Source organism: Barbus barbus (genome assembly GCF_936440315.1).
Source record: "Barbus barbus genome assembly, chromosome: 44".
In the NCBI taxonomy this organism is placed as follows: Eukaryota; Metazoa; Chordata; class Actinopteri; order Cypriniformes; family Cyprinidae; genus Barbus; species Barbus barbus.
The window spans coordinates 23,883,893-23,911,527 of NC_136722.1; the positions used below are offsets into that span (position 1 = coordinate 23,883,893).

General features: G+C 37.7%; 1 protein-coding gene and 1 gene segment (V, D, J or C); both read left to right on the plus strand.

Moving 5' to 3' along the window:
• LOC306863392 (netrin-3-like) lies at positions 1-27,492 on the plus strand. 2 transcript variants are annotated; one of them, XM_079406718.1, is made up of 9 exons: positions 1-143; positions 738-811; positions 6,932-7,101; positions 8,235-9,484; positions 17,672-17,860; positions 22,438-22,587; positions 23,784-23,837; positions 24,485-24,559; positions 24,697-27,492. In XM_079406718.1, the coding sequence occupies exons 4-9, from the start codon at positions 8,446-8,448 to the stop codon at positions 25,029-25,031; spliced, it is 1,842 nt and encodes a 613-aa protein (XP_079262844.1). In that variant the 5' UTR covers positions 1-143; positions 738-811; positions 6,932-7,101; positions 8,235-8,445; the 3' UTR covers positions 25,032-27,492. The 2 variants fall into 2 exon arrangements, with proteins under 2 accessions (XP_079262844.1, XP_079262843.1); XM_079406717.1 differs by lacking the exon at positions 738-811.
• The window catches only part of LOC306863410 (Ig kappa chain V-III region MOPC 63-like), a 773,265-nt gene that overhangs the window by 389,416 nt on the left and 356,214 nt on the right, over positions 1-27,635 (plus strand).

Here is a 27,635-nt window from a genome sequence, read left to right on the forward strand (position 1 = left end):
AGTGTGTTTCAGTCTCATGAACGGAACTGACCGCTGCTGTATCTGTGAGTTTCATTCACCAACAGACAACAGGACTAAATCACAATCGATCTGGATTTATTTTCCTCACATCCGCGCGGTTCAGACGGGATTCAGAGATTCAGGTGAGTTCTCAAACAGTTCAAGTGTTGTAATATCTGTATCATGCATTTTGCAATCATAAATGGAGATATGCATGGTATCATACAACTCTATATAGTGATGCATGTATGATTTGATTTTGATTTTAACGCAGCTGAACGAGAGCTTTGCTGATCACAACCAGTTCAATTTCAATGTACACTGAATGCATGCATTAATTTATGAAAATTTACCTTGGTAACCATAGTTTTACTCCAAAATCATATTAACTAGTGATTGCTGAAATTAACATAAAAAAAAAAGATTGAAACTATGTATGATTTTCCATGAATTTCATATGACTTGATTTAAAAGATTAATTTATATGCAGTTATTATGCAAACTGGTTATTAATTAGCCACCAACTTTATAAATATTATTATTAAAGCAGTGATGTTTATGAAATTTGCTCAATTGAATATATAGGTGTTCATTTATTGTGCTTTGTTATTTATAATAATGAATAATCAGATTCTATTGATTAGACAATAATGAGGATCCTGTGCACTGCTCACTCTCTGACAGGTGAGCAATTACAGTCTAAAGTCTCTTTCTTTTTTTTAATGGTGATTTAACAGAGCGCACCAAACTCTGTTTCGTTCCCGGTCCATGAGAGATGCCAAGGAAAGCAACTCTTCACGAGTCTTCTTAGGTATGCGTGACACCGTCAAGATTTCTGCTTCCCCTGATGGACGTGGCACACACACGTTTGTGTGGATTCCTGTGATTTTATTGCAGTGAAGCCCCTCTCTGGTTTCCCCGGGGTCACAGATGAACTGTAGAGTTAAACTTTGGGAAAAACATTTACGCCAGCTCAGTTTACTGATCCTGCCCACTGCTGGCCCTCGAGAAAAAGGGAAAAAAATCAGACGTTTCAGAGCTGTCAAAACGAAAAGCACTGTGTTTGACATTAAAGTCAGAGGTGTAGCGGACAGGGAGAAAGATCTGATAACTAAACCGTGTGTCAGTTTGATTCTTGACCTACTTACAACATCTCAGCTCTCTCTGCCAGCACTATATGGAATAGTTCTCCAAAGAAAAAGGAAATTCTGTCACAATTTACTCACCCTCATGTCATTCCTTATTCCATGAAACACAAAAAGAGATGTTTAGCACAATGTTTACGCTCCTCTTTTCCGTACAATGAAAGCAGACAAAAAAAGAACTAAAAAGCACAGGTCTTCTGAAGTTTTCTAAAGCTTTATGTGAAGAACAGACTAAAATTTAAGTCATTAAAACCCTCTTTATTAGCATTGATGGTTCCATGAAGAATCTTTAACATCCATGAAACCTTTTCATTACACAAAGGGTTCATTATAGTTGAAAGGTGTTCTTTAGATTAGTAAAAGGTTCTTCACGCTTAGAAAAAATGGTTCTTTAAAGAATGTTTCACTGAAAGGTTCTTTACGGAACCAAAAACACCCTTTTGAAACCTTTACTTTTAAGAATGCATTGCATTGCATATTCAAATATTGATATCATTAACACTAAACACCATTGGTTCTCAGATCTTATCACGTGATGGATAATAATGAGTTTTTTTGTTGTTGTTTTCAAAAGATGTCATTTTTCCAGACACTTTAATTCAGGTGTTCCTCAAACAAAGCTGTCATTTGATTTCAGAAGACTTGGAATGGTCATATGGTCTACTTTATGATATTTTTATGGTGCTTTTTTGTCCATTTTGTAGTCCATATGCTTTCATTGTATGCACAGAGCAGCTCGGACATTCTCGAAACTTTTTTGTGTTCACAGAAGGGAGAAATCCCACAATGTGAGGGTGAGTAACCGATGACAAAAATTTGAGTGAACTCTTTCTTTAATTAGCATACATCATGCACTTTTGTGACGATGCACTGTGTGCATTTGATTTTGCATCACATTTTAGCATTATGTTCCTTTCCTCCTGCATTTTAAAATGTAATTGGACCGTATATTCAGCGCCGGGCAACATGAGAGCAGCGTTTTTCAACTTCAGTGAAAGGTTTGGATCTGACACAGTCTTGGCTCCGTCCACCTTAGCAGCTAAAGTCAACATGGCCTATATTTCACTCTCCTCCTCTTCCAGCACAGGAAGCTTCATCTGTGTGTGTGTGTGTGTGTGTGTGTGTGTGTGTGTGTGCGTGCACATGACACCCTTTTCTCTTTTGTCGCCAACAAAAAAGACCTTACACTAACTTTAACTGCTTTACTGGACTTACCTTAAATGGGGTCTTATCAGGAATCAAATTTGATCTTGATCTTTTGAGATAAAGAGTTTTTGTGTACTATTAAAGTAACTTTCAGATTTCAAAACAGTTATTAAAGTCCTGCAAACCTCTGATTTTAGACAGATGAATACATTTGAACACATGACCATCCATACTGCATAATATAAAGAGTCAATTGTGGAAAGCCACTCATGTTTTACCACTAAATTACTACTTTTGGTGCAAGAAACTACTAATATACAAAAATGTATGATACGACCCCTTTAAGAGTCGTGCATTGCTCCTCGAGTGTGTGTTTTGTCTGTCTGTTTATGCATGTGATTTTAAGCATGTCAAGAGGTCAGGGGTCATAAAATAGCAGGTGACAGCCGTAAAAGTGTAATTGTGGGAGTGTGTGTGCTTGAGGTTATTCTGTGCCGTGCAACTCCCTTGCTGTAACTTTTGGGGTGTGCCTAAAAACACACACACACACACACACACACACACACAGAGTGTGTCCAGTCGGAGAGCGGTGTTAAATGATTCAATCTGTTGTAGCCTTGGCACCTTATGACTTTGTACGTGTGTGTGTGTGTGTGCAAGCAAGTGTGGTGCACGAAATGTGTTTGTCAGTATTTGAACACTTCATAAAATTATTTGTGGTTTCCCTCCTGAGTTCAAAGCTGGTGATGCCTAGCGGTGAATTTTTTGTTGTCAAATGGAAAAAGATGTGTGAGATTGTGAAAGTCTGCGTGTTATTTTACACAGAACCCATGCATTAAACCCCCTAAAACACACGTTTGCATATCTAAATGATGACTTCTGTTATTTTCATATAAAACTAATGATAATTAATACAAACCAACCAAAGCTATTTCTTAGCATTTTTAGAATAAAAAAAAACATGTCTTTATTTATGCATCTTTTTTTTTTTATCTTTGAGGAAAAAGGTTTAGTTTAGTTTTAGTGAATGTCTGGCAACATTTCTGTCCCCAAAGTAAAATTACAGAAGTGTGATGCAACGCATGATGTATTACTTCACAGATTCTCAAATTATCTTCAAATTATTTTCAAATCAGCAATCAATGCATGACCCGGTCATCATGTGTATTTTCTGTGAGTGTGTGTGTGTGTGTGGTTAAGGATCAGGTTTTGCTGTTTTAGTGAGGGCTGGGTTTGGTCCATGTGTGTGAGGGAAGGGTCTGGTCGCAGTGGCTGCATTCTTTTACCAGGCGGTTTTCTTTCCACTCGCACATTTGTAGTCATGCATTTAAGTTGTCGGCTTGCTGTATGTGACTTTTTAATCAGTTTTAACCATCGAAAACCTTCCCAGGCATGAATAGTTCCTCAAATCATATGTGTTGTTGAGGAGAGAAAGCTGCTACTTTAAGTGTCAGATGCACCATTTTCACCTGCTGGACCAGAAAACAAGAGAAACACCTCAGACTGGGCCTGAGACTAGATAAAACTTAAATCATGAATAGATGTAGTGCAGAAATCTGTAGTTATCAACACTTCTTCACCATGTGTTAGGTCAAATCAACACTGATCATTGGTTTTCTGTGGATTAAGTTATGCTGACATCGAGCACACCTCTCTGCCGTATCTTGTTATTGCAATCTTAAAGGAAAATTGCTATTGAAAAAGGGAGTCAGATGAGGGATATACGTGAATTAGTTTGTCCAGACCAAATTCCTCTCTCTCTCCCATTAAATTCAACATGAAACTGCATTCAACCCATTTTACCCAATTATAATGAAAGGGATTCATTTTAATAAGAAAATTGTATTCATTGAGAATTGACAGGATCTGAAGAAGTGGGAGTTTCATCCAGACTGGAATCAGACCAGTGATATTTTAGTGTTATTTATAATTTTTATTAATTTTTATATTTTCTGTTTTAATTTTAGTTTTTTTTTTTTTTAGCATTTTTTAAGAGTTTTCGCGCTTTTTAAATATTACTATTTAGGTTTAATTTATTTTTATTTCAGTTTTAGATTATAATAATGAGGAATTATTTGCATGCTTCCTACTTAAACTTATTTGTAATGTAAATAGTTTTACATTTTAGTTTATATTTTATTATTTCAGTTAACATTTTTTTATATATAGTTTTAGTTAACTATAATAACCCTGGACCTGAATGTGAGTTTGCTAAAACAATGCTAAATATTTGCTTGGCTATTAGTTAACATTATCCATTAGTCTGTGAAGCCTTGGTGATATCAAACAAAAAGGAAAGATTATAGGAACAGATGTTATTTTTATATTTGTCATTTTAGACTAGCATACATGTATTTTAGCATCAAAAGAAATAGCACAACACCTTTAAATTTGAAGTGTATTCAGTTGCCATTTGAGCCTGTGCATTTGTGTTATGTCTCAGTTCTGATAAATTCTGTGTCATGAGTAACACACACACACACACACACACACACACACACACACACAGACACACACACACACACACACACACACACAGACACACACACACACACACACACACACACACACACACAGACAGACACAGACACACACACACACACACACACACACACACACACACACACACACACACACACACACACACACACACACACAGACAGACACAGACACACACACACACACACACACACACACATGGGAGCATGAGACAGAAATAGGTGAAAGGTTTAGTGAGACATAAAGGGACAAATATGGACAGAACTGAGGAAAGGGACGATATGTGGGGGAGAATAAAAAAGACAGATAGTAGCTGAAGATACAGGACATCAAAGTAGAGATGAGATATATGAGAGAATGAAAGAAAGAGAGAGAGATGGATCACAATGAAGAATGGTCGTCTCTCACAGAATGACTAAATATGGAGAGTCAGGTTTCTACATCGAGCATGTGTGTGTGTGTGTGTGTGTGTGTGTGAATCAGAGGGATGTGTATTATTTTTCTCAGAATCCGATGGATCCATCACTAAATGATGTTGTGGCATGGACACACACACACACACACACACACACAGTGTAAACACCAAAAGACCACACAATCAGAATATGTGCGTATACATACAATGGGGTCCAAACGTCTCAGACCGCAATGACATTTTTGGGATTTCTTTTTAAAATTTAATTCTGGAAAATAAATAAAGTTTTAAGACTTAGAAAAATGCAAAAATGTAACATTTCTGTAGCTCAAACCATAAAACATGGAAGTAGCAACAAGAAGATTATGGGTTTGATTTCCAGAGAATGCATAAACTTATAAAACAATGTAATTTTAAATTAAATGTAAGTCAATGTGGATAAAATTAAGCATTTGCCAAATATGTACAATAAAATACATACATTGCATATATATTTATATGATTATTTTTTCATATATTTCATGTATATTGTTTCTAGTAAATATTGTGTAAAATATCAGTTCAATTAAAATGTCACAATTTAAAAAATATATATCATTTATCATTAAATTGAATATTTAGGTACTATTTTCTTGCTCCTATTGAACCACAGGATGCTGGGAGATTCTAATGCTAGAAAACATGATCACCAGGCTTTGTTCATCGCAATCTACAATTTTTTTTGGTCAAATTGTTACACTGATAATTTGCAATACAGTTGAATATATTACTTTTTCAGTAATGGTTAAACTAGGGGAGCCGAATGATGCGTGTTTCTCTGTGTTTATGTTAGAGTGATGGAGCGAGGTAGAGAAAGAAAGAGGTGGGGGTGAGAGAGTTCGACTGACGGAGTGAGGGTCAAATAATGAGCTTAATTCTCTGTTTGGTGTTTGATGATGTGTGACTGAAGAGGTGTGTATGGAGAGAGAGAGAGAGTTTGATAGAATGTGACAGAAACAGGGAAAAAAGGGGCCATTCAGAGCTTATCGTGTCTTCATATAAAACATATGCTCTACAATTCTCATCAGAAACACAGGCTTTGTAGATTGCATGATACTAATATGCTTACCTAAAAACTTGACACAAAATCACTATAAAAATGTAATAGAATCATAGCTTTGTATTATTGATTCAATAGTTTAATGAGTGAATTGTTTGTGAACTGAATCAACTGAATCACTTTAAAGATCCAACTCAAACGAATGATTCTGACATCTCTGACGCTCTGATTTTCAGTAAACACATCACATTATTGTTTGCTTCTCATGGACTACTTTCATGAGTCTTTTGGTTGCTTTTGTGCCCTTTTTGATGCTTGACAGCTTCATTGTAATTGCATGGGAAGAGCATGATATAGTAACAGGTGTGACATGAAGCCTTCATGCATCTGAGCCAATTTCTAATCTGTTTTTCAGCACAATAATAACAATTCATTTATCAGGCATTTGATCAAATTTATATGTTGTGGATAGTATGCTTTTACTGTCTTTATTTGAGGGTCCATCTGTACCGTTGCAAAGGGGCCCGAGCAGAAAGAGCCGCATTGATATTCACATCACACACACGCAGTGACAGGTCCTAAGAGAGGAGTTTTACTCTGGTTTCATGGTTCATTGCTCTTTGTAGCGTTGTAGAAGTGTGATTCGGCTCAGATACACGCTAATGTCAAACTGTTTCTCATTAACAGCGTGCGGATCGCATCAGATTCCCTCCCGGCAGATCATATGCGTGTCGACCTGCGGATCCAAGCATCAGGAGAGTTTGAGAGGATCGAGTTTTATCCGTTCGGTGTCTGCCTGGAACATGGCACATAGGATGCGGAACGGACTGTGACCGCTGATTCCTCCAGCAGTAGAGGTAGTGCGCTTTCTTTGTTTTAAAACGAGATAAATATCACAGTTTCGTAGAAATGTTCTTCTGCTTTATGAATCTAGAAAAGCATCTGTGCACAGCGACATTATATTAAATGTTCTCATTCAAATCCCCTGGCCTCCACCGGCCCAAACTCCCCGAGAAAACATGAGGAATCTCAGCATGTGTTTACCAAGACAAAATTAACCCATCAAATAACAGCTGCAGTGTATTTCTGCATGCACAGCTTTCCTAAAATGGCTGAAATGTCTATAAATGAGCATTTCTAAACACACTTGCACAGTCTTCATTATTATTATCGCCGATTCCCTTAAGTTTTTGCATCATCCTTCTGCGTTTGTGCTCTAGAAAGGAATAATTCCTTAAATCATGTGTGTTGTTGCAAAGATGTGTTGTTACTTTTATAAGTGATCAAATGCTCCACTTTTAACTGCAGGCCAATAAAACAGGCAGAAAATCCCACAAATGCACATTGAAGCCAGATCGAGAGACTAGAGGGTGAATGCTTTTGATTTGGTTTGTGAGCAATCACTTAGCAACCCTAGCAACTGCATAGTGACACTAAAATCTAATTAGAACACCTTTGCAACTGCATAGCAATGTCCTGGCATTCACACACATCAGAGTAACATCGCGACAGTGAATTTTACAAATGACTGCAAAAAGTTCAGCTGCAAAGTATTTAAACACCTTAAATATAAAGTAGATACACATATTTTACAACTCATTGATGTCCATTTTTTAGTGTAGTATTTGATTTAGTGCTGTGAGTTTTATTAACATCTAGCCCCTATTGAGTGACAGTTGAATTTAGGCTGAATGCTAGATGTAACTCTCTGCTTTTTGTTTGGTTAAATTTATTTTATGCATTTTTAAATTAATTTTATGTATGTTTTTATTGAGTTGAGTTATTTTTTATTTTTGAAATGTATTTATTTTTAATTGTATGATGAAAAGTATTTATTTTTAATTCTTCTTCAGTGCACTTCACTTGTGTTATGGTATCGTTCTAGTAACATCTTTTTTTTGAACATGGTCTCTTTGAAGTACCTTAGAGTACTATATCAATCTTATGGTGCATGAATATTGTTGACATTTTGTGCCTTACCATTTCCCAGACACACACTGCCGAGAGTTGGTTCTGAGAAAGTCATCTATCCACTGGACGTTTTCTGGCCGGGTCGCCTTTCCAAGATATCACACATACTTCAGTCTGAAGAGACGCTACAGCCATATTTGTTTATTTGACCTCCCCCTCTCTCTACCCATCCATCTGGATACGGTCCTTCCCTTCCCCATCCCACATTCATCATTCCCTCCCGTGACATCATGCAGAGTTTTCGGAACTTGCTTTCTCTGCTTACTTTGTTCCATACGCTTCCCTGGGCCTCCAGTCACAGTCCGAACCCATTCGCCGGGCCTCAAGTGACACCGACGGACCCCTGCTATGACGAGACGGGCGCCGCCCGCCGATGTATCCCAGAGTTCATCAATGCAGCGTTCGGCCAGGAGGTCAGCGTATCGAGTATATGTGGCCGGCCGCCGTCTCGCTCCTGCAGTTTAGTGGAACGCGACGACCGTCCCGCTGTGCGCACGTGCCAAGTTTGCGACGCATCGGACCCTCGCCACGCTCACCCTGCCTCCTACCTCACTGACCTAAACTCCGTCCACAACCTCACCTGTTGGCAGTCGGAGAACCTGCAGGGCTCGCCACTCAATGTGACGCTCACACTCTCGCTCGGGAAGAAGTTCGAGATCACGTACGTCAGCCTGCAGTTCTGTTCCCCGCGGCCTGAATCGCTGGCCATCCTTAAGAGTATGGATTATGGCCGCACTTGGACGCCTTACCAGTTCTATTCGTCGCAGTGCCGTCGCATGTACAACCGACCCAACAAAGCGGCCATCACCAAGCAGAACGAGCAGGAAGCTTTATGCACGGATGGACACACCGACCTCTATCCGCTTTCCGGAGGCCTTATCGCTTTTAGCACATTAGACGGACGCCCTTCAGGCAAGGACTTCGACTCAAGCCCTGTTCTGCAGGACTGGGTGACAGTCACTGACATTCGAGTGGTCTTCAGTCGCCCGCAGCACCCTAGAGCGCTGCCCATGTCGGGACGCGAGAGCGAAGACCCGCTCGGGCCTCCTGGAACGCTGCCTACTTATTACTACGCGGTTGGTGACTTCCAAGTGGGTGGGAGGTGTAAATGTAATGGCCACGCCTCCAGGTGTGTGCGAGAGAAGGACGGGAAACTGGTGTGTGAATGCAAACACAACACTGAGGGTCCGGAGTGTGACCGCTGCAAACCGTTTCACTACGACCGGCCCTGGCAACGCGCGACAGCGAAAGAAGCCAACGAGTGCTTGCGTAAGTTGCACACAGACACAGCGTTCTCATTAAAATGTGGTAGTTATTCAGTGTTCATTAGCTGTTCCATAACCTAGAGCCAGATTTACTTTCAGCTTGTACCAGCACAAATCCTCTTTTGGCACTACTGTCAGGATTAGCAATGGGAAAATTTGCAATGGGAGATTCCCTTTCTGATGCTAAATTTATGGGAGGAGAGTATTTAAATAAATCTTGCAATGTGATTTATCAAGATTTGCAGTAGTCAGTTTGCTGGTATTTGTGCTATTATTTAACGACCAAAAAGCATGTCTTTACCCATTTGTGCTTGACATGACATTGCTGCTCATTTGTGCTGCTCTCTGTATATTGCATTGGTCATTATGGAAATGCACTGGCTGCGTCTGTGTTCTTGAATCACCTGTAGATCATCTGTAGAACTTTCTGACCACATCGGTGCTTTAATGACATCACGCTCTCACGCTACATTGTCCTATTTAGTAAATCTGGCCTCTAGTGAGCTGCCTTGCTGACTATTGCCTACATAGGTGTCCAAAAGGCCCGTTCACACCAAGATAACTACACTTATAAAGTTTTAATAATCATACCTATTTTATGAGAATAACGAAGTTCACACCACAGCTATAACAATAATGACACAGATGAACGATTCAGAATGATTTTTGAAGTTGATGAAGGATAACACTACACACGGCAGCCACACTACAACGGCGCCAGTGCGCTCACCACACACCAGCTACAGGTGGAGAGAGAGTCATTGAGCCAATCAAGTGTATGGGGATTATTATTATGATATAATTTTGTTTTCTTAATAATTATCTTAGTGTGAATAGGTGTTATTTGCCAATGATTTGGACCACTCATCTCATCCACTCAGCTTAACAAAATGCTACCATCAAATCAATTGTGATCGACTCTGATGGAGTTTGATGGTAGCATTTTACAACACATACAAATCTTGAGTAAAATATGCTAAATTTTGTATTATATTTTTGCCAGTATTGAATGAAACGTTATGCTAAATATCACTAAATGTCGCTTGGCCAAACAAATTACCGATCAAAAAAGACTGGAACTACTAGTATGTTTATATTTAGCATTTCTCTCGACTTTTTTACTGGAGCATGTTGCAGTGTATTTTGGAATTGGCTATTTTTTTTGTGAATACAAAATAAAGTATCGAAAGCAGCATATTTATGCTGCTAACCCTTTGGAGTTGCTATCTAGGTAGACAGCACACTACATTTTTAGAACAGAGCTGCAGTGTGGTGTTACGAAATGATCTCTTGGCAAAATCATGAAGGTTAATTCTCATCGCATCTCACATCTGAACTTGATTTATGAGCTTGACTTTGCCTGCATTGGTATTAATGCTGGATACATTCCATTGAAAACATTCAGACTGACACTCGAGTGCAGGACAGAGATTTGTGTTTGTGTATGTCTGTCTTGCAGTATGTTAATCTTTACATAAACCTCTTCTCTTAGCCTGTGTCTGTAGAGCCCAACGCTCCTGACAGCAGTGAGAGCACTAGGTCTATTTCACACATGTGCGAAAGCAGCGTTTATTTATTTTGGCGGCCATATTAACACTGAATTTACACCGGCTGCCGAAGAAGCGCAGTGCTGTGCAGCAGAATGTAAGCGTATTTCTTTTACAGCATAGTCACTTTGCAGAAAAAGTTTCAAATGCAGCTATGAATTTAAAAAAAATGCACTTATTTATCAACACAGAATTTTGCAATATAGATTTTTATAAAGCGACACACTTTAAGTGAATTTGACTTTGTAGCTACAGTTTGTCACAAATAAATAAATATTTTTTTAGTTTATTGTACCAACATTTGGTCAAAAATTATATAACCCCTATTGAGTGACAGCTTAATTTAGGCTAAATATGTAACTATGCATTCTGGGATAGGTTTATTTTTAAAATCACATTTTATTTAATTTTTTTATTTTATTTCATTTTTCTAAACGGTTTGTTTTGCTTTGTTTTTTAAACAGCTCATATAACTTTTTTATTTCCTGAAGTTACATTTTACATAAGTATTTTTACAAAAGTATCTATCTATCTATCTATCTATCTATCTATCTATCTATCTATCTATCTATCTATCTATCTATCTATCTATCTATCTATCTATCTATCTATCTACAGTTTTTGGGCACTTTTTGGTTTTGTACTGTACCTTTTTATTTTATTTTATTTTATTTTCCAGCGTCTCCATATGTTAAAGATCATTAGCAGCTGCAGATATTTATCTTATCTTATCAGAAGGCAGTATAATTGCTGAAGGACAAATTAGCCGAATGGTGTAAATGTAACAATCTTTGTGTCAGGAGAGATATATTGTGCCCAAATGCTCCAGTTGGTCAGTCCTGACACTCCATTAGTATCACTAATGTTTTCCTTAAATCTCTCTGCCTCGTCTAATTCTTCCTATCCACTCTGTCTTTTTTCCCGTGTGCTTCTCTACACATCTCTGAGAGTTTGCAGATCGTTTATTTTTCTTTCTCTTAATGAAACGCAGTGCTCTGTTTGTCTCCTCTCACCTCTGGCTCTGTCTCTCCTCGTGCCATCTGCTGTGGTTTGGTGGCCCTGTCTCTGACTGACCCCCGCTACACGCTTCACTCCCTCGTTTTCTCGCCTCGACACACGCCAAGGACTCCCGCCGATTTTGTGCCCGACCTGGCAGTGGTTGAGTGTGATCTCGTTAAAATCATCCCACCATTCAGCTGAGAGAACAAGGACAAAGAGATTAGCAGAGTTATAGCAGACTAATGAGCGGCCGACCACAAACCGAGGCTCTGACGCTCAAACCAAACAGTTTGACTGGAGAAAATGTCAAAACTTATGCTGTTGCTATGCGGTTGCTAAGATGGTCTAAGTGACAGTTAGTCTGTTGCTATGTGGTTGCTGGGGTGTTCTGAGTGGCTGTTAGTACATTGCCATGTGGTTGCTAAGACTTCCCAAGTAGTTGTTAGTGTTTCTATGCAGTCTCTAAGAAGGTGGTAGTGTGTTGCTGTGTGGTTGCTGGGCTGCTCTGTGTCGTTAGTGTGTTGCTATGCAGTTTCTAAGGAGTTCTAAGTGCGGTTGCTGGGGTGTTGTAGGCAAGTGTTAATGTTTTGCTATGCAGGTACTGGGGTGTTCTATGTGAGTGTTAGTGTGTTGCTATGCAGTTGATGGAGTGTTCTGAGTGGCTGTTAGTGCGATGCTATGTGGTTGCTGGCCAGATCGGTGTCGTTAGTGTGTTGCTATGCAGTTTCTAAGGTGTGGTCATTGCAGTTGCTGGGGTGTTCTAGGTCAGTGTTAATGTGTTGCTATGCAGTTGCTGGGGTGTTCTAGGTCAGTGTTAATGTGTTGCTATGCAGTTGCTGGGGTGTTCTAGGTCAGTGTTAATGTGTTGCTATGCAATTGCTGCAGTGTTTTAGGTCAGTGTTAATGTGTTGCTATGCAATTGCTGGGGTGTTTTAGGTCAGTGTTAATGTGTTGCTATGCAATTGCTGGGGTGTTCTAGGTCAGTGTTAATGTGTTGCTATGCAATTGCTGGGGTGTTTTAGGTCAGTGTTAATGTTTTGCTATGCAGTTGCTGGGGTGTTTTAGGTCAGTGTTAATATTTTGCTATGCAGTTGCTGGGATGTTCTAGGTGAGTGTTAGTGTGTTGCTATGCAGTTGCTAGGGTGTTCTGAATATCTGAGCATCAGTGCATTGCTATGCAGTTTCTAAGGCGTTTTAAGTGGTTGTGTTTTGCTATGATGCTAAGGTTTTCTAAGTGATTGTTAAAGTGTTGCTATGCAGTTGCTGGAGTGTTCTGAGTGGCTGTTAGTACGTTGCTATGGGTTTGCTGGGGTGTTCAGTATTGTTAGTGTTAGCTATGCAGTTTCTAAGATGTTCTAAGTTGTAGTTAGTGCATCCTGCCAGGGTGTTATGAGTTGCTGGTAATGAGTTGCTATGCGATTTCAGGGGTTGATAGTGTGTTGATATGTAAAGAAGGACTTATAAGTGGTTGTTAGTTAGTTGCTATGCAGTTGCTAGGTTAATATAATAAAGTGTGTGTGCACATGCCAGTCACGGCCACCTGAACAGGACACTGGAAGTGTGAGTACTAACCATATCCTCATTAAACACACACACACACAAGCCCACTTTTACTGCCTTGGATGTCCTATACGTCACAAACCAAAACATGCTGCTTCCGAGGGGAAAAAAAAAACGCCACACAGAGCGTTAATGATATAAAGCTGTGATGCTGTAGAGAAACCTTGTAGAGATGTGTTTATCTTCCTGTTTGTTTGTTAGTCTGCCAGCGATTATGTGTTTTGGAACTAGCTTGTCGTTTTGTTTCTTTGCGTGCTACGATTCAAAGGACACATTTGTCGAAGAACTTGTTAAAAAAAATGGTTTGTACTCTTGTAAAACCAAAGCCATCTAGAAATTTGGACTGGATTTCTATATTTCCTGTTCACTTCAACAGTATCTAAACAGTCTGAAAGATGCATGTAAACCAAAAATACTAAATGCCACCTTTTATGTTTGGCTCGTCTAAACACATGTAACCAATTAAGTAAATTAATAAATTAAAGCACTCTCAGCGCCCTATTACTCCATTTTATGTGAGTGTAAGTATCGTGACATTTCAAAACAAATATAAAGCTTACAAAATGTAGCATTTAGTCAGAGATCTCCAGCATGAAATAGCGGCGGTGTGTCTGTAACTCATCAACGTCGCTAGTCTTGCGTTATCGTCCTGTGCCAAACCTTCAGAGAAGAAACTTCCAGCTGTTGCCTGTTTCTGGGAGTTTTGAAGTGAGTCACTCTTCAGCAAGTGAAATGCCTGTTTAGTTGAATAGAAGTTTAAATGATTAAAAACATGTCCGCCAAGGGCTGAGATTGACTTGCCTAATCGAACATTTTCCTGTTTTTTCTGGTTGTTTTGAATCACCATCCTGCTGTGTTTTTGAAGGGCCTGCCAACGAACCTGGCAGGATTCAGTGTTCAGTCAGTGTTCTGGAGATTGTTACTCATTTCACTGACAGTTGTTTTATTTATTATTATACATCCTTTTTCTCATATAGCAATAGGAAAATTTTGGTGAAAAGATTTTAGAGGTTCATTCAGAAATTTTATGAAATTTACTTGAATAACATGAACACTTTTGTTCAGATGTGAAGTGAAGTGAAATACTGCCAAGTATGGTGACCCATACTCGGAATTCGTGCTCTGCATTTAACCCATCCAACATGCACACACACACACACATGCACACATGCACACACACACACACACACACACACACACACACACACACGCACACAGCAGTGAACACACACCCGGAGCAGTGGGCAGCCATTTATGCTGCGGCGCCCGGGGAGCAGTTGGGGGTTCGGTGCCTTGCTCAAGGGCACCTCAGTCGTGGTATTGAGGTTGGAGAGAGCACTGGACATTCACTCCCCCCACCTACAATCCCTGCCGGCCGGGGACTCGAACCCGCAACCTTTGGATTACGAGTCCGACTCTCTAACCATTAGGCAACGACTTCCCAGATGATCATCAGAAACCGATTCACTAAACTGAAATAGATTAACTGATTCATTTGATGCCCTGTCGAATACATTTTACACATGACTTTTTTTTAGCTTGATATTATATATGAGGATCTCTATTGATCATTAATCAAATCAATTTACAATAAGTACAACTAATAAAACTAGAAAACACACCATATATTTGTTGTATTTAATGTAAATGCATTTGTTTATGCTCTTACCCTAATAGAGATTCTCATTGTTTTTGTGCCACAAAATACTGTTGTGTGTGCAACAAATTAAAATATTGGCTATACAGAGTACTTAGCCATTTGTTTTCTAGTAGCTTGTTTGTAATTTAAATTGAGTAGCTTGCAGCTCGACCAGCTACAGTTTCAAACCAGATTCATTGCCAAATTGCTGTTTTGACTACACCCAACTCTTGTGTTATGACTTTTCCCAATTTTCCTAATTATTTTGGAATCTAAAAACACTCGCTTTTCTCTCACAGGCAGAAAACAAAAGATCTGACCAGAGACGTGAGACTTCACGACTCTTTCATGTGTGAACAATCTACGCAACAGGAAACACCTAATCAATTAGAAACACCTGTGAGCCAAATGTTCTGATATTTATGCTCACATAAAACCACGGATGGAATTTTAAATGAGCTGTTATTCCTAGTTGATAAAACATATGTGTGTTAAAACGCACAGGTGATGTTCTGTGGAAGGTTTTATTCTGCGATTTTGGTGTTTATTAGTGGCGTTCACTAAGAAAGCATCTTTATCACTCTTGCTCATACTTCAGGTGAATGATGTATGTACATGTATAAATTTATTTCATCTGCTGAACACAAAAGAAGATACTTTGAAGAATGGGGGTATCCAAACAGTTGATGGTCCCCATTGACTTCCATTATATTTAGGAAGTCAGTGGGGAGCAGCAAGCAGTAATTAATTTAGACATCATAATCCAAAACATATGTAGAGCTACACGTATCTGTGTTCTAATTTTCACAACATTAACTGTAAGATGTATGGTGTTTACAGAAATGTGTTTTTGGGTGTAGTTCGGTGCATACCTGTAGCGCAAGCTCCATCAAACTAACGTTTCTGCTCTACATAAATGAATTTGGAGCTCTGGGTTTGCTCTAACCTCAGGTTAATAGGTTTGAGTGCTTTCAGCTGTGTTTGGAAAGCTCTTGTAATAGAGGAAGGGTGCCATTGAGAAAGACCCTTGGAACAACTTTAGATTAAGTACCACGCTCAAGGCACAAACGCAGCGCTGGGAGATATCAGCAAACCTGCGCTCGTTTCCAAAGCCTTCCCGCTCAAATCAGACCCCATCTGGAAACGCCCTAGAAAGTGTTCATATTTAGACCGTATGCTTTAATAATTAAGTTTCTGTCTTGTGCGTGTGTGTGACCGTGTAGCACTTTATTTGGGTGTGAATATGTGTGTTCTTTTTGTCACGCTTTTGGAATTTCATTTGGAGAAATGCACACACCCTTACAGCGCTCGCGCACACACACACACACACACACACACACATATCGCCTGCAGACGTTTATCGAGCTGAATTTGCTGTAATCTCACCCTGTTGACTTTAGCCCAGAAACCCTCCGAAATTACACCCCCTTTTCATCACACACACACACACACACACACACACACACACACACACACACACACACACACACACACAAACACACTCTCACACAGGGCAGCAGATGGTGTATGTGAGGGAATGGCCCAAGCAGGTTTCATTAACCACAGAATTCCATACAAATTGGCCCTGTAATAACACACACACACACACACACACACACACACACAGGTAGGAATCTTAAAATTAAAAAGATAAAACCTTTTAAACCTTTATCCTTTCAGTGAAAATATTTGAATATATAATGGAATTTTATATATATATATATATATATATATATATATATATATATATATATACTGTATGTGTATGTGTCCACAAATTTATACACAAACATAATTATACACAAAACCATTTTGTCTCAGAAATCAGCATGAAATGAAAAGATGGAAAAAAAGCTATTTTTACTTTCTTAATTCATGTTCCTAGTTTTATTTTGAATGATTCCTCAGTGTATGTTATTTATTTATTTTCATTTTTCATCAAATCGTAATAACTTATACTCCATTTCTGAAACAGTGTCCCTTTTTGCTTGACATCATTTCGGCCATGTGTGCTTTTAGTTCATTTTAACCAATATTAAAATGCTTAGTCCAGAAAACCCTCTGAAATGCATCAGATTATAGAAGTAAAATGGGTTGCAAACCTTGTTTCATGTTGACTTGAAAAATAAAAGTTCAGTACATATAAAAGCCTTTTTTTGGCTTAATAGAGTTCTTGAGTTGCTGTATGGTTCTTTGGAGATTAATAAAGTTTGTTTCATTACAGGTTCCTCAGATCAGTGTTTTGCTTAAAGCACCAGAAAACAGATGACTTACTAAAAAAACAGATAATAAAACATTCCATGTGGGGATCTAAAGCTTCTCCTGCGGTGTCAGACTGTGAAATCCTTTTAATTATATTGTATGTCTCAAACAATCATCTTTTTGAGAAAAACCCCATGATATGCAACTTCCATCGATAATATGTTCACCCTGTCTTTCTTTATAGCGTGCAATTGTAACCTGCACGCGCGGCGCTGTCGCTTTAACATGGAGTTGTATAAGCTGTCCGGCCGTAAGAGTGGAGGAGTGTGTATGAACTGCAGACACAACACCGCTGGACGCCACTGCCATTACTGCAAAGAGGGATTCTACAGAGACATGGGCAAACCCATCACACACCGCAGAGCCTGCAAAGGTACGACACTCCTCAATCTTTTACTGTTCAGTCTATAGTTAATATCAGATATTTATGGAAGGCTGTTTCCGCCAATTGCGACTTTTTTCTCAGAATTGGGTGATATAAACTCCCAGAAAAAAGTTTGAATTGCGAAATATAAAATCACAATTCTGAGAAATAAAGTCGCACTTCTGAGAAATAGTCGCTATTGTGAGAAAAAGTCTGAATTGCGAGAAAAAATGTCTGAATTGCGAGATTTAAACTCACAATTCTAACATATAAAGTCACATTCTGAGAAAGTCTTTATTTCTTGCAATTGCGAGTTTATATCTTACAATTCTGACATTATTTCTCACAATTGTGAACGTATATCTCACAGTTCTGGCTTTATAACATGCAATTGCAACTTTATATCCTGTAATTCTGACTCCTTTTCTCTTAATTGCTGTAAACTCGCAATTGTGAGAAAACTCTGAATTGTGAGATAAAAGTCGCCTTACTTTTTATTATTTTTTATTCAGTGGCGGAAACAGGCTTCCATAAATATTTATGTCTTTATCTTCAAAAAGTGATTTTTGTTTTTATTGCTTCACCTCTAAACTGCAGCGAGTCAGAACTGTGTGTTGAATTGCTTCAAAGTGTTATATGCGTGTCATTCAGTGCCCCTAGTGGCAGCATGCTGAATTACACAATTTATTCCTTTCCGCTATAAAAACAGGAAGTCCCGTCCCAAACAATTTGGAACCGCTCAAATAAACAGGACAATGTTTCTTATTGGTTAACGTGCAATGGGCCGCTGTCAGGTCATTTTTTGCTGTTTACAGAACCACAGAGACAAGTATACAAATAATTTGAAAAACTTTGAAATTCAAGAGTGATTTCTGAGGACATCTGTCAAGTAACAGCGACATGTTATGTGTTGTGTTCCAAAAAATCACTTACAGCTGTACTTACACAAGCCTCTATAAATGATGGTATCGAGCAACATGGCGATTTTTGGATAATAAGTACATTTATGTACTATTTTTAGGCAGAGTTGCTCAGGTTGTGAGTTCATGAGTTTATGAAAGGCTAATAATGAATTAAATCATAAAAATGTAACATTAAAATAAAGCAAATGTTTATAATATAGAATAATAATATAATAACTACTTGTAAAATTACAAAAAAAACAACAACAACAAAAAACACTATCGAACCGTGAACATGCAAATGTGTTGTTAAATTATTGAAAAATCAACTTGTGCAACTTCAAGTAAATATGTCAAAGAGTCAAAGTCAAAGAGGTTCGGCTGACAAAAGGGTTTGTGAAGTCCTGTTTAGATTTTTAACACTACTTTTTCAATTTTGGACCTTGAAGACTGCAGGCAGGATGTGTTTAGACATGATTTTATAGCATACTCAGTTATATATGAGCCGCTCGTCTTTATTTTCTGACTGTGACTTTTTTATGGTTTACTGTTTATTTATGAGTGAAAAATGTATTTATGTGTGTAAAATGTTTTATGCACTGTGTTTTCCAGCTTGAAAGCTTCCACATAAAATCAGTAGCACACACAAATATGTATAAATTAAAATCTAAAAATAGAAAAGAGTTCAATAAAACCACACCAGGACCGGTGTGCACCGGGAGCCGGCTGTACGTGAAGCTCATATATCTGCTGCCGTCACTCCGGCCAAAGCAAACACACATCAGAGTTTGAGAAAAATTGAAGTGTTTGGATAAAAGATGTCTTGTAAGTCGAGAATTTCTGGAAGGAAAAGTCAATCTATAAGAAGAGGGGTTTCTGTAAGTTAAATTGCGAGCAGCGTAAAACGTCTGCTTCCTGCGACACTATCCATCAGTAATTCTGCTTTTGTGGCTGCTGGAAAAATGTGAGATTTCTGAGCCAAGAGGTGAAATTTATTCAGTGATAAGGTTTAAATGTGCAATATTTAACAGTGATAAAGTGTGTGTGTGTGTTTATGAAATATCATGATTATTAGTGGTATAGAGGCCTATGGATTCGGGGATGTGGAAAACGAGGATGGAATAACGGAATCCAGACATAAAAATGGAATTTTCAGTATAACACAGAATGTCACGGAATTTGGCTAATTTTGGATGAATAAATCAGAAGTAGGGCTGTAAACTTAAGCAAATTGAAATATGGACTTGTGTCTGTGAATATTACAGCTCAAAAGACTGCTATTTAAATATGAAACCCGTGTTTCTGCATTTGAGCAGCGTAGTTTGTCAAATACACACAGACTCAAAAGTTTTTAACAGTACTGCATTATTGCATTTATTGCTGCATGTGCTTGCCAGTTTGACAAAAATAAAATGAACATTTTCTTTTGATTACATTTTAGAAGAATGATTAAACTGTTAATGTTTTATGCCTTTATTTGACCACAATTTTTGATAATAAATTAGTATTAAATCAGAAATATTTAAACAAACATTTATTTCTGAAAAAACTAAATATGGCTGTTGCAAAAATTGTCATAAATTATTAAAGTCTTCTGAATTAAATTGATTAGACATCCTTTTTGATTGTTAAAAGTTAAATAATTAAAACGTAATCCAGAAAAATTTGAATGGAAAACACTGAATTTGGGAAAAATAATACAAATAGATTTCTTAGGGCTCTAAAAATTCCACTTTCAATAAACTGTTGTTAAATTGTAACACTAAAATGTAATTACTACATTAAACCATAATCCAGAAAAAACTAAAACAAAAAAACCCCACAGAATTTGGGAAAAATAAAACAGATTTTTTAGGTCAAAAGCTTTTATGAAATTGTTGTTAAATTCTAAAGGTAAAATGTAATTACTAACATTAAAACAGAGTCCAGAAAAATTCAAACGGAAAACAGACGGAATCCAGAAAAACTTGAAACCAAGCAAGACCACCTTATAGCGTCACAAGCGTCTGACGTTTGCTTCATAAATTAAAAGTGTAGTTGTTTCTGCTGCTCTCTGCTGGTTTGAAATGATCCAATAGCATTTGGTTGAGTGTTCTGATAAAGAGAACCAGTGCTGTTCTTGCACAAGAGTCTTTGGTATGACATTAGTATTTAGACTGAATGAACGTGTGTATGTGCATCAATCAGGAACTCTTTTGTTGTTCTTTCAGTGTTAATTTGATAACGCCCATGTTGAGCGCTGAGACCCTTATCAGCGTTACTGTGATACAGCACCTGAAAATTCCTTAAATTCCACCTACACACACACACACACACACACACACATGAAGTCACAGCTCGCTCTCTGGAGTGTCCAGCTTCACCTGCAGCTGTCACAGCTGCTTCAGACCTTATCTCTCTGTGTGTGTGTGTGTGTGTGTGTGTGTGTGTGTGTGTGTTTTGAGAGTCTCGAAACAGAGAGGAAAAACACATTTTCGCATCAGTGCACATACACATGTAGACACATGCTCAAACACTAGAATAGTCAACACAAAACCATAATTTTAAATAGAAAACTTCACTTTTTTGCCCAAAATTCACAGTTATTGGTTAAACAAATAGAATAAAAAAAAAACCTCTATTTATTTATCCCTTATTTCAACATTTCACATTTTTATTTACTTTAACTAAAATAACTAAAACTGCAATAAAAATTTATAAAACCTACTAAAACCTTAACTAAAATGAAAACAAGAAATATAAAATAAAAACTAATTCAAACACTTAAAAAAATTGTAATAGTGTCTCAATGGTGTATAAATGAAAATATGACATTAAACGTGCCTAAACCTTTTTAAGTGGACCCAATTTCTTTGGATTCACACTTAACTTGGATCTGGATCACTTCAGTTAACTTTCCATTCACACTGTTAACAAATGTTAGCCACGATATTTAGAATTAGAGTTCATTTGGAGAGTTCACATACAAACTGCACTGAAACATGAAGCAAATGTGAAATTATATAAATCATTAATAATGTATTTATTTTTAATGTAGTTTAATTTTATTATTTAATTTTTTTTTTTTAAGGATTTTACAATTTTATTTCATAATAATAATTATTTTATTTTATTTGTCACTATATGATTCCCATACTTTTTTGGTCATGTCATAGTTTGGATAGCTTTACTATTGTGATAAAACATGAAACATATTCTTATTAAAGAATAATTAGATATGCACAATCTGGTAGTGTAAGTAGCTCTTGGTCTTGGCATCAATCATGATGATTTCTGAACGAGCTGTTTTTATTGTAGTTTCAGTATAATGTTGTGAGTGTTCGAGTATGTCACGCAGTACATGAAACCTGTTTTCCATGCTGTGACTCTTTGTTTGTTGTTGTGGGAGACTTTGGTTACTATGTGTAATTCCTGTAACACAGCCCCTAATTTAATATAATATTGAGCCAGCTGACTTTAAATGAGATATAGCAGTGTGTGTGTGTGTGTGTGTGTGTGCGTGTGGTTACGGGAAGTGTGTGTAACAGATTGAGTGTCATGGCAATGTTTACGGGTCCAGACGGGGACTAAGGCCATTATTTGGACTTCCCTTCTGCCCCTGTGCCAGAGCTGATCATCTCTCTCTCTTTCTCTCTCTCTCTCTCTCTCTCTCTCTCTCTCTCTCTCTCTCTCTCTCCTCTCCAGCATGTGACTGCCATCCGGTGGGAGCTGCAGGTAAAACGTGTAACCAGACGACAGGTCAGTGCCCGTGTAAAGACGGGGTGACTGGCATCACATGCAACCGCTGTGCTAAAGGGTATCAGCAGAGCCGATCGCCCGTGGCCCCGTGCATTAGTGAGTGACACACTCATCTGTTTATCTGTCTTAATGAAGATGTATTATAATCTTATATTGTTTTTATAAAAACAATGACTAATACTAACCCAAACTGATACCCAAACCTAACAGAAAAGTTGCATTACAAAAAAAAGCATTATTGACTTTATGTATTATTTATATGAATCAGGAGGCCCAAGGTAATGATGTATAATTTTGTCATTGAGATTGAGTCTTATAGTTTTTTATTTAGAATTGTACATTTTTATATTTAGTTGTTATTTTTCGATTTTATGTTTTCGTTTTATTTTAATTTTAATTAATTTCATTTCATTTTAATATATAGTTTGTCATTTTTATGTCCGCTTTAGTTATTTTAGTTAAACCAAGTTTCACAAGAAAATTGTTTGCATCTTCCTGAAATAAAACACAAAGTTTTTTTCATTTCACTTAATTTTTTAAATTTTTTACTTTTTACTGAAATGTTTATTTTTAATGGTTTTCGAGCGTTCACATGCGAGACAAAATTGCAAACGGCATTGAGACATGAAGCAAATGTGAATTCATGGATATTATATGTATTTTTTTTATTTAATGCAATTTATTTTAACTTCATTTTAAATTACATTTTTTTTTTTGGTCACAATATTAATCACAAGCATTTTTGTCATGTCATAGTTTGGATAACTTTACCAATATTATAAAATATAAAAATATATTTCATATGTAATAATAATTTTTCCTATTCATTATCTCCCCAAAGGGAAGTTTTGTCAGATTTATCTCTTTTATCTTTTTTTTTTAACCCCAAACTAGACAAGTATGTACTTCTGTTCTGGGTATCCTCGTCTTAAGTGAAATCCACAATCAGATATTTTCTGATTAGTTGAGCAGCTTTGTCTGGAAACTAATTGCATTATGTCTGGTTGGGACACTGTGATAGATGTGGAAAACTTTTAGGGGCAATTTTGTCTTCAAATTTAGCTAAGTGAACATATGGTTAGTTATCACACATAGTAAGGCAGCGGGTGCGTTTATCACAGTCTGTCAATCAAACACCTTCTCCTCACCTGCATATTAAGATTTGGGTTCATGCATTCAGTGGACACTTTCATCCAAGTGACTCACACTGAATCAATCCCATGACCTTTAGTGTCAAATCTAGTTTGAGCGACAGGAATGCACACTGACGTCATCCTATACGTGTCTTTCAGAAATCCCTGTTATAAAGCCGACGGCTGTGATCAGCACTACAGAGGAGCCTGCAGGTTAGTGCACAAACACACACAGACACATTCAGGACAGAGTTTAGAGTCAGACAGAGGAAGTACCGCTCACTTTTATGTGGTGTTTCTCTGTATCACTGCTGGAAAGGGGCGGAGAACTCGCAATCTGTCCTTGTCATGAGTGAAAGTGAATCAGAGGTGTGTGTGAAAGCAGAGAAGTGAAGGAATTGTGTGTGTTTTCAACAGCTCTTCTGGGTCAATGAACACTTCACACAGTGTGCCACATGAGCGCTACACACACACACACACACACACACTAAAGTCATGCCAACTATTGCAAACACTCTAAAACACTCACAATACCCTGTTGAAAACACCAGGAAAGGCTTCCTAAATAACTTAACCAGCAAATGGTCCTTGGTAAACCAAATTTACCAATTACTAATTGCATATTGTAGATATGATGGTTCATCAGCTAAACCAGCAAAAACCAGCCCGAACCAGCATTGAAATTCATGGGCACACAGATAGATGTATGGATGGATGGATGAGTTAACTATTCAAATACAATGTTGAGTTTATGGTTTAGTTATTTTAGTGATTTAGGCAGGTTAGTGTGTTATTAGAGTTTATTCACAGTGCATTTTAATTCTAATAAAAATTTAATTCACAAATTTCTGTGTTTTCAGATTGTGACTCGTACTGTAAACCACTGAAGGGAAATCTCAAGATAAACATGAAGAAATACTGCAAAAAGGACTACGGTACATTTCCTTTATCTTTCATTCTATTTTCATTCAGTCCCTTCACATTTAAGAAGCATTTGTTGTGATTTAATGCAAAATGAAGCATTAATCGTATCTGGTGTAACGTTCTCACGTGTGTGTGTGTGTGTGTGTAGCTGTCCAGGTCAGTGTGTTGGACATGGAGACGGTCGGTGACTGGGCCAAATTTGCCATCAGCCTGGTGTCTGTGTATAAGAGCCGCGGAGAGCCACTGAAGAGAGGCGATCACGTGCTGTGGGTCCATATGAAGGATCTGGCCTGCAAATGTCCGCGGATACACATGAGCAAACGCTTCCTCATCCTGGGCACGAGCGAGGGCACTGCAAGCCCTGAACGCCCGGGACTTCTGGCCGACAAAAACAGCCTGGTCATTCAGTGGAGGGACATTTGGACTCGACGACTGCGCAAGTTCCAGCGCAAAGAGAAGAAAGGCAAGTGCAGCAAAGCATGATGGGATGGCAGGGAACTCTTTATTATTGACCACTGTCCAGCGTACGCGGGAGACTGGGAGAGCGAACTCTGCGTATCGTCGTTTCCAGTGCGTTATTTGATGTCGTCCTGTTGGTCAGCCTTCTAAAGGGACCGTTAAAAAGACTGTTTCTAATCACACACCACTGAATCTCTCTCACACACACATGTTGCAGTTTGACTGAGCTGCACAAGGACTGATTCCATTTCCTCTCCAAGCCACAATTTAATCAATCAAATATGAAATACGTCCTCAAATTACAAATCAGGGGAACGATTCTGTTCGCATCTGGTTCGGTTCTTCTCGTCTTTGTGGCCTTCATCAGATGGTCACACTGGTGTTCACCACATGCTGCTCGCTTCAGTTCTGAAAACCTCAAAATCTACATCATCATCATCATCATCGTCGGCCTGGATCATTTCACTTGTGAAGAGCTTATTAAGCGCGCTTGTATCTGTGGGTTGTGTGTCGTACGTGTGGATGTGTGTATTTGATACTGAAGGATCTAGTGCAGAATAGAGCCATGTCCGTTAGCAGACACAAACATACTCGGCGCAAGTATGCAAATGCACGAATGCTCGGAAAACATGGTTTCATTGTGATTTTTACATGCTTTTTTGAGTTACTGTGGCAGGAACAAATGTCTGTCATTAAAAGGATAGTTCACCCAAAATGAATATTTTGTCATTTTACTCGCTCTTATGTTGCTCCAAACCCATAGTATGTTATTCTATTCTGTGGAACGCAAGAGGAAAATTTCCCTCTTTTCCATATAAAAACAGGCTCCACAAGATGACAAAAAAGCACTGTCCATTTGGAGACTAAATTAAATACAAGCACAACTGAGAGAATTTGAGAAGATTATTAGTTACTGATGACTTTTCAAAAGCTTCATATGGCTTCAGAATTCTTGTATTATAGAGCATTAGTTGTATGAACTACTTTTGTGTTGTTTTTATTTTGACAGCCAACATGAGGTGATCAAATTTTGCTATCCTTTTAAAAGGGATAGTTCACCCAAGAATAAAAAATCCAAGTGAAAACTTTACATACACCTTTCAGAATCTGCAAAATGTTAATAATTTAACCAAAATAAGAGGGATCATACAAAATGCATGTTATTGTTTATTTAGTACTGACCTGAATAAGATATTTCACATAAAAGATGTTTACATATAGTCCACAAGAGAAAATAATAGTTGAATTTATAAAAATGACCCCGTTCAAAAGTTTACATCCCCTTGATTCTTAATACTGTGTTGTTACCTGAACGATCCAAAGCTGTGTTTTTTTTTTTGTTTAGTGATAGTTGTGCATGAGTTCCTTGTTTGTCCTGAACAGTTAAACTGTCTGCTGTTCTTCAGAAAAATCCTTCAGCTCCCACAAATTATTTGGATTTCTTCTGTGGTCCACAAACAAAGACATTCTGAAGAGTGTTGGTAACCAAACAGTTGTGGTTTCCATTGATTTCCATTGGATGGACAAACATTTCAATGGGAAGCAAAATGGTTTGGCTACCAACTGTTACCAGCATTCTTCATAATATCTTCTTTCATCTCCCACAGAAGAAATAGAAGAAAAGTCATACAGGTTTGAACGATTCAGAGATGACAGAATTTTCATTTCTGGGTGAACTACAACCTAAATAAAAAAAATCAAACTTTGTTTAACTAACATTATCTAGCTTAAGATTTAATACACTGAACACAATATGTGTTCAGACTCGCCTCAAAATATCAAATATGTTTTATCACGTCTGACAGGATGGATATATAATCTGAAGCTAAAAATTTGGACTGCCAAAAGCCTCTGATTTTCTATTATCTACTCATTCAGACTGTAATTTGGAGCAAAAAAAAGGCAAAAGTTGTGCAGTGTGTTTAACTGTTTATGCTAGCTGCTAGCACATCATAGCTCCCCTTGAGGCAGTGATGAGAATAGCTTCATGAACTGCCTTCTGCTGCATTACTGAATCTAATGACATGTGAAATTGAGAGTGTTTGCATGCTTGTGTAGAGCACATTTCAGGGCTAATGCTGTGTCCTAATGATTCTCTCTCCTCTACTACTGAATGTCTCGGTTTTTATCTGCCGTCTGACCGTTTTAAAAAAACAAGACAAAGACGAGAATAATGACGTGTATTCTTCTTACTGTGTGTACACACATATATTCATTTTAATTACAAATGCATTAGTTTTCATTGAACATTTTCAGACTTTAATGATATTTGGTGTGTCTCTGTGCAGCAGCCGAGAGCATGTTCTCCAGCATGGTTTGACCGATAATGGCCACATATATCAGTCTATCACTACTAGAAATAGTGCCAAATTTGAAATATCTCTTCTACGTTTTGCATCACAACGGCTTTTTATGGGTTTTTCACAATCCTAAAACTCCTCTGTTTATTTCTAGTGTTAAATAAAAATGCCAGATTTGAATCTTTTAACCTTTCGGACCTTAATGTATCTTTATTGTATGATGTATGATAATGTCAGTAATATTATAGAGAAATTAAGGAAAATCACAGTGAAGGAATAACTAGAGATAAATTCATACTCTGATCACATTGAGATGAATTTCAGTACA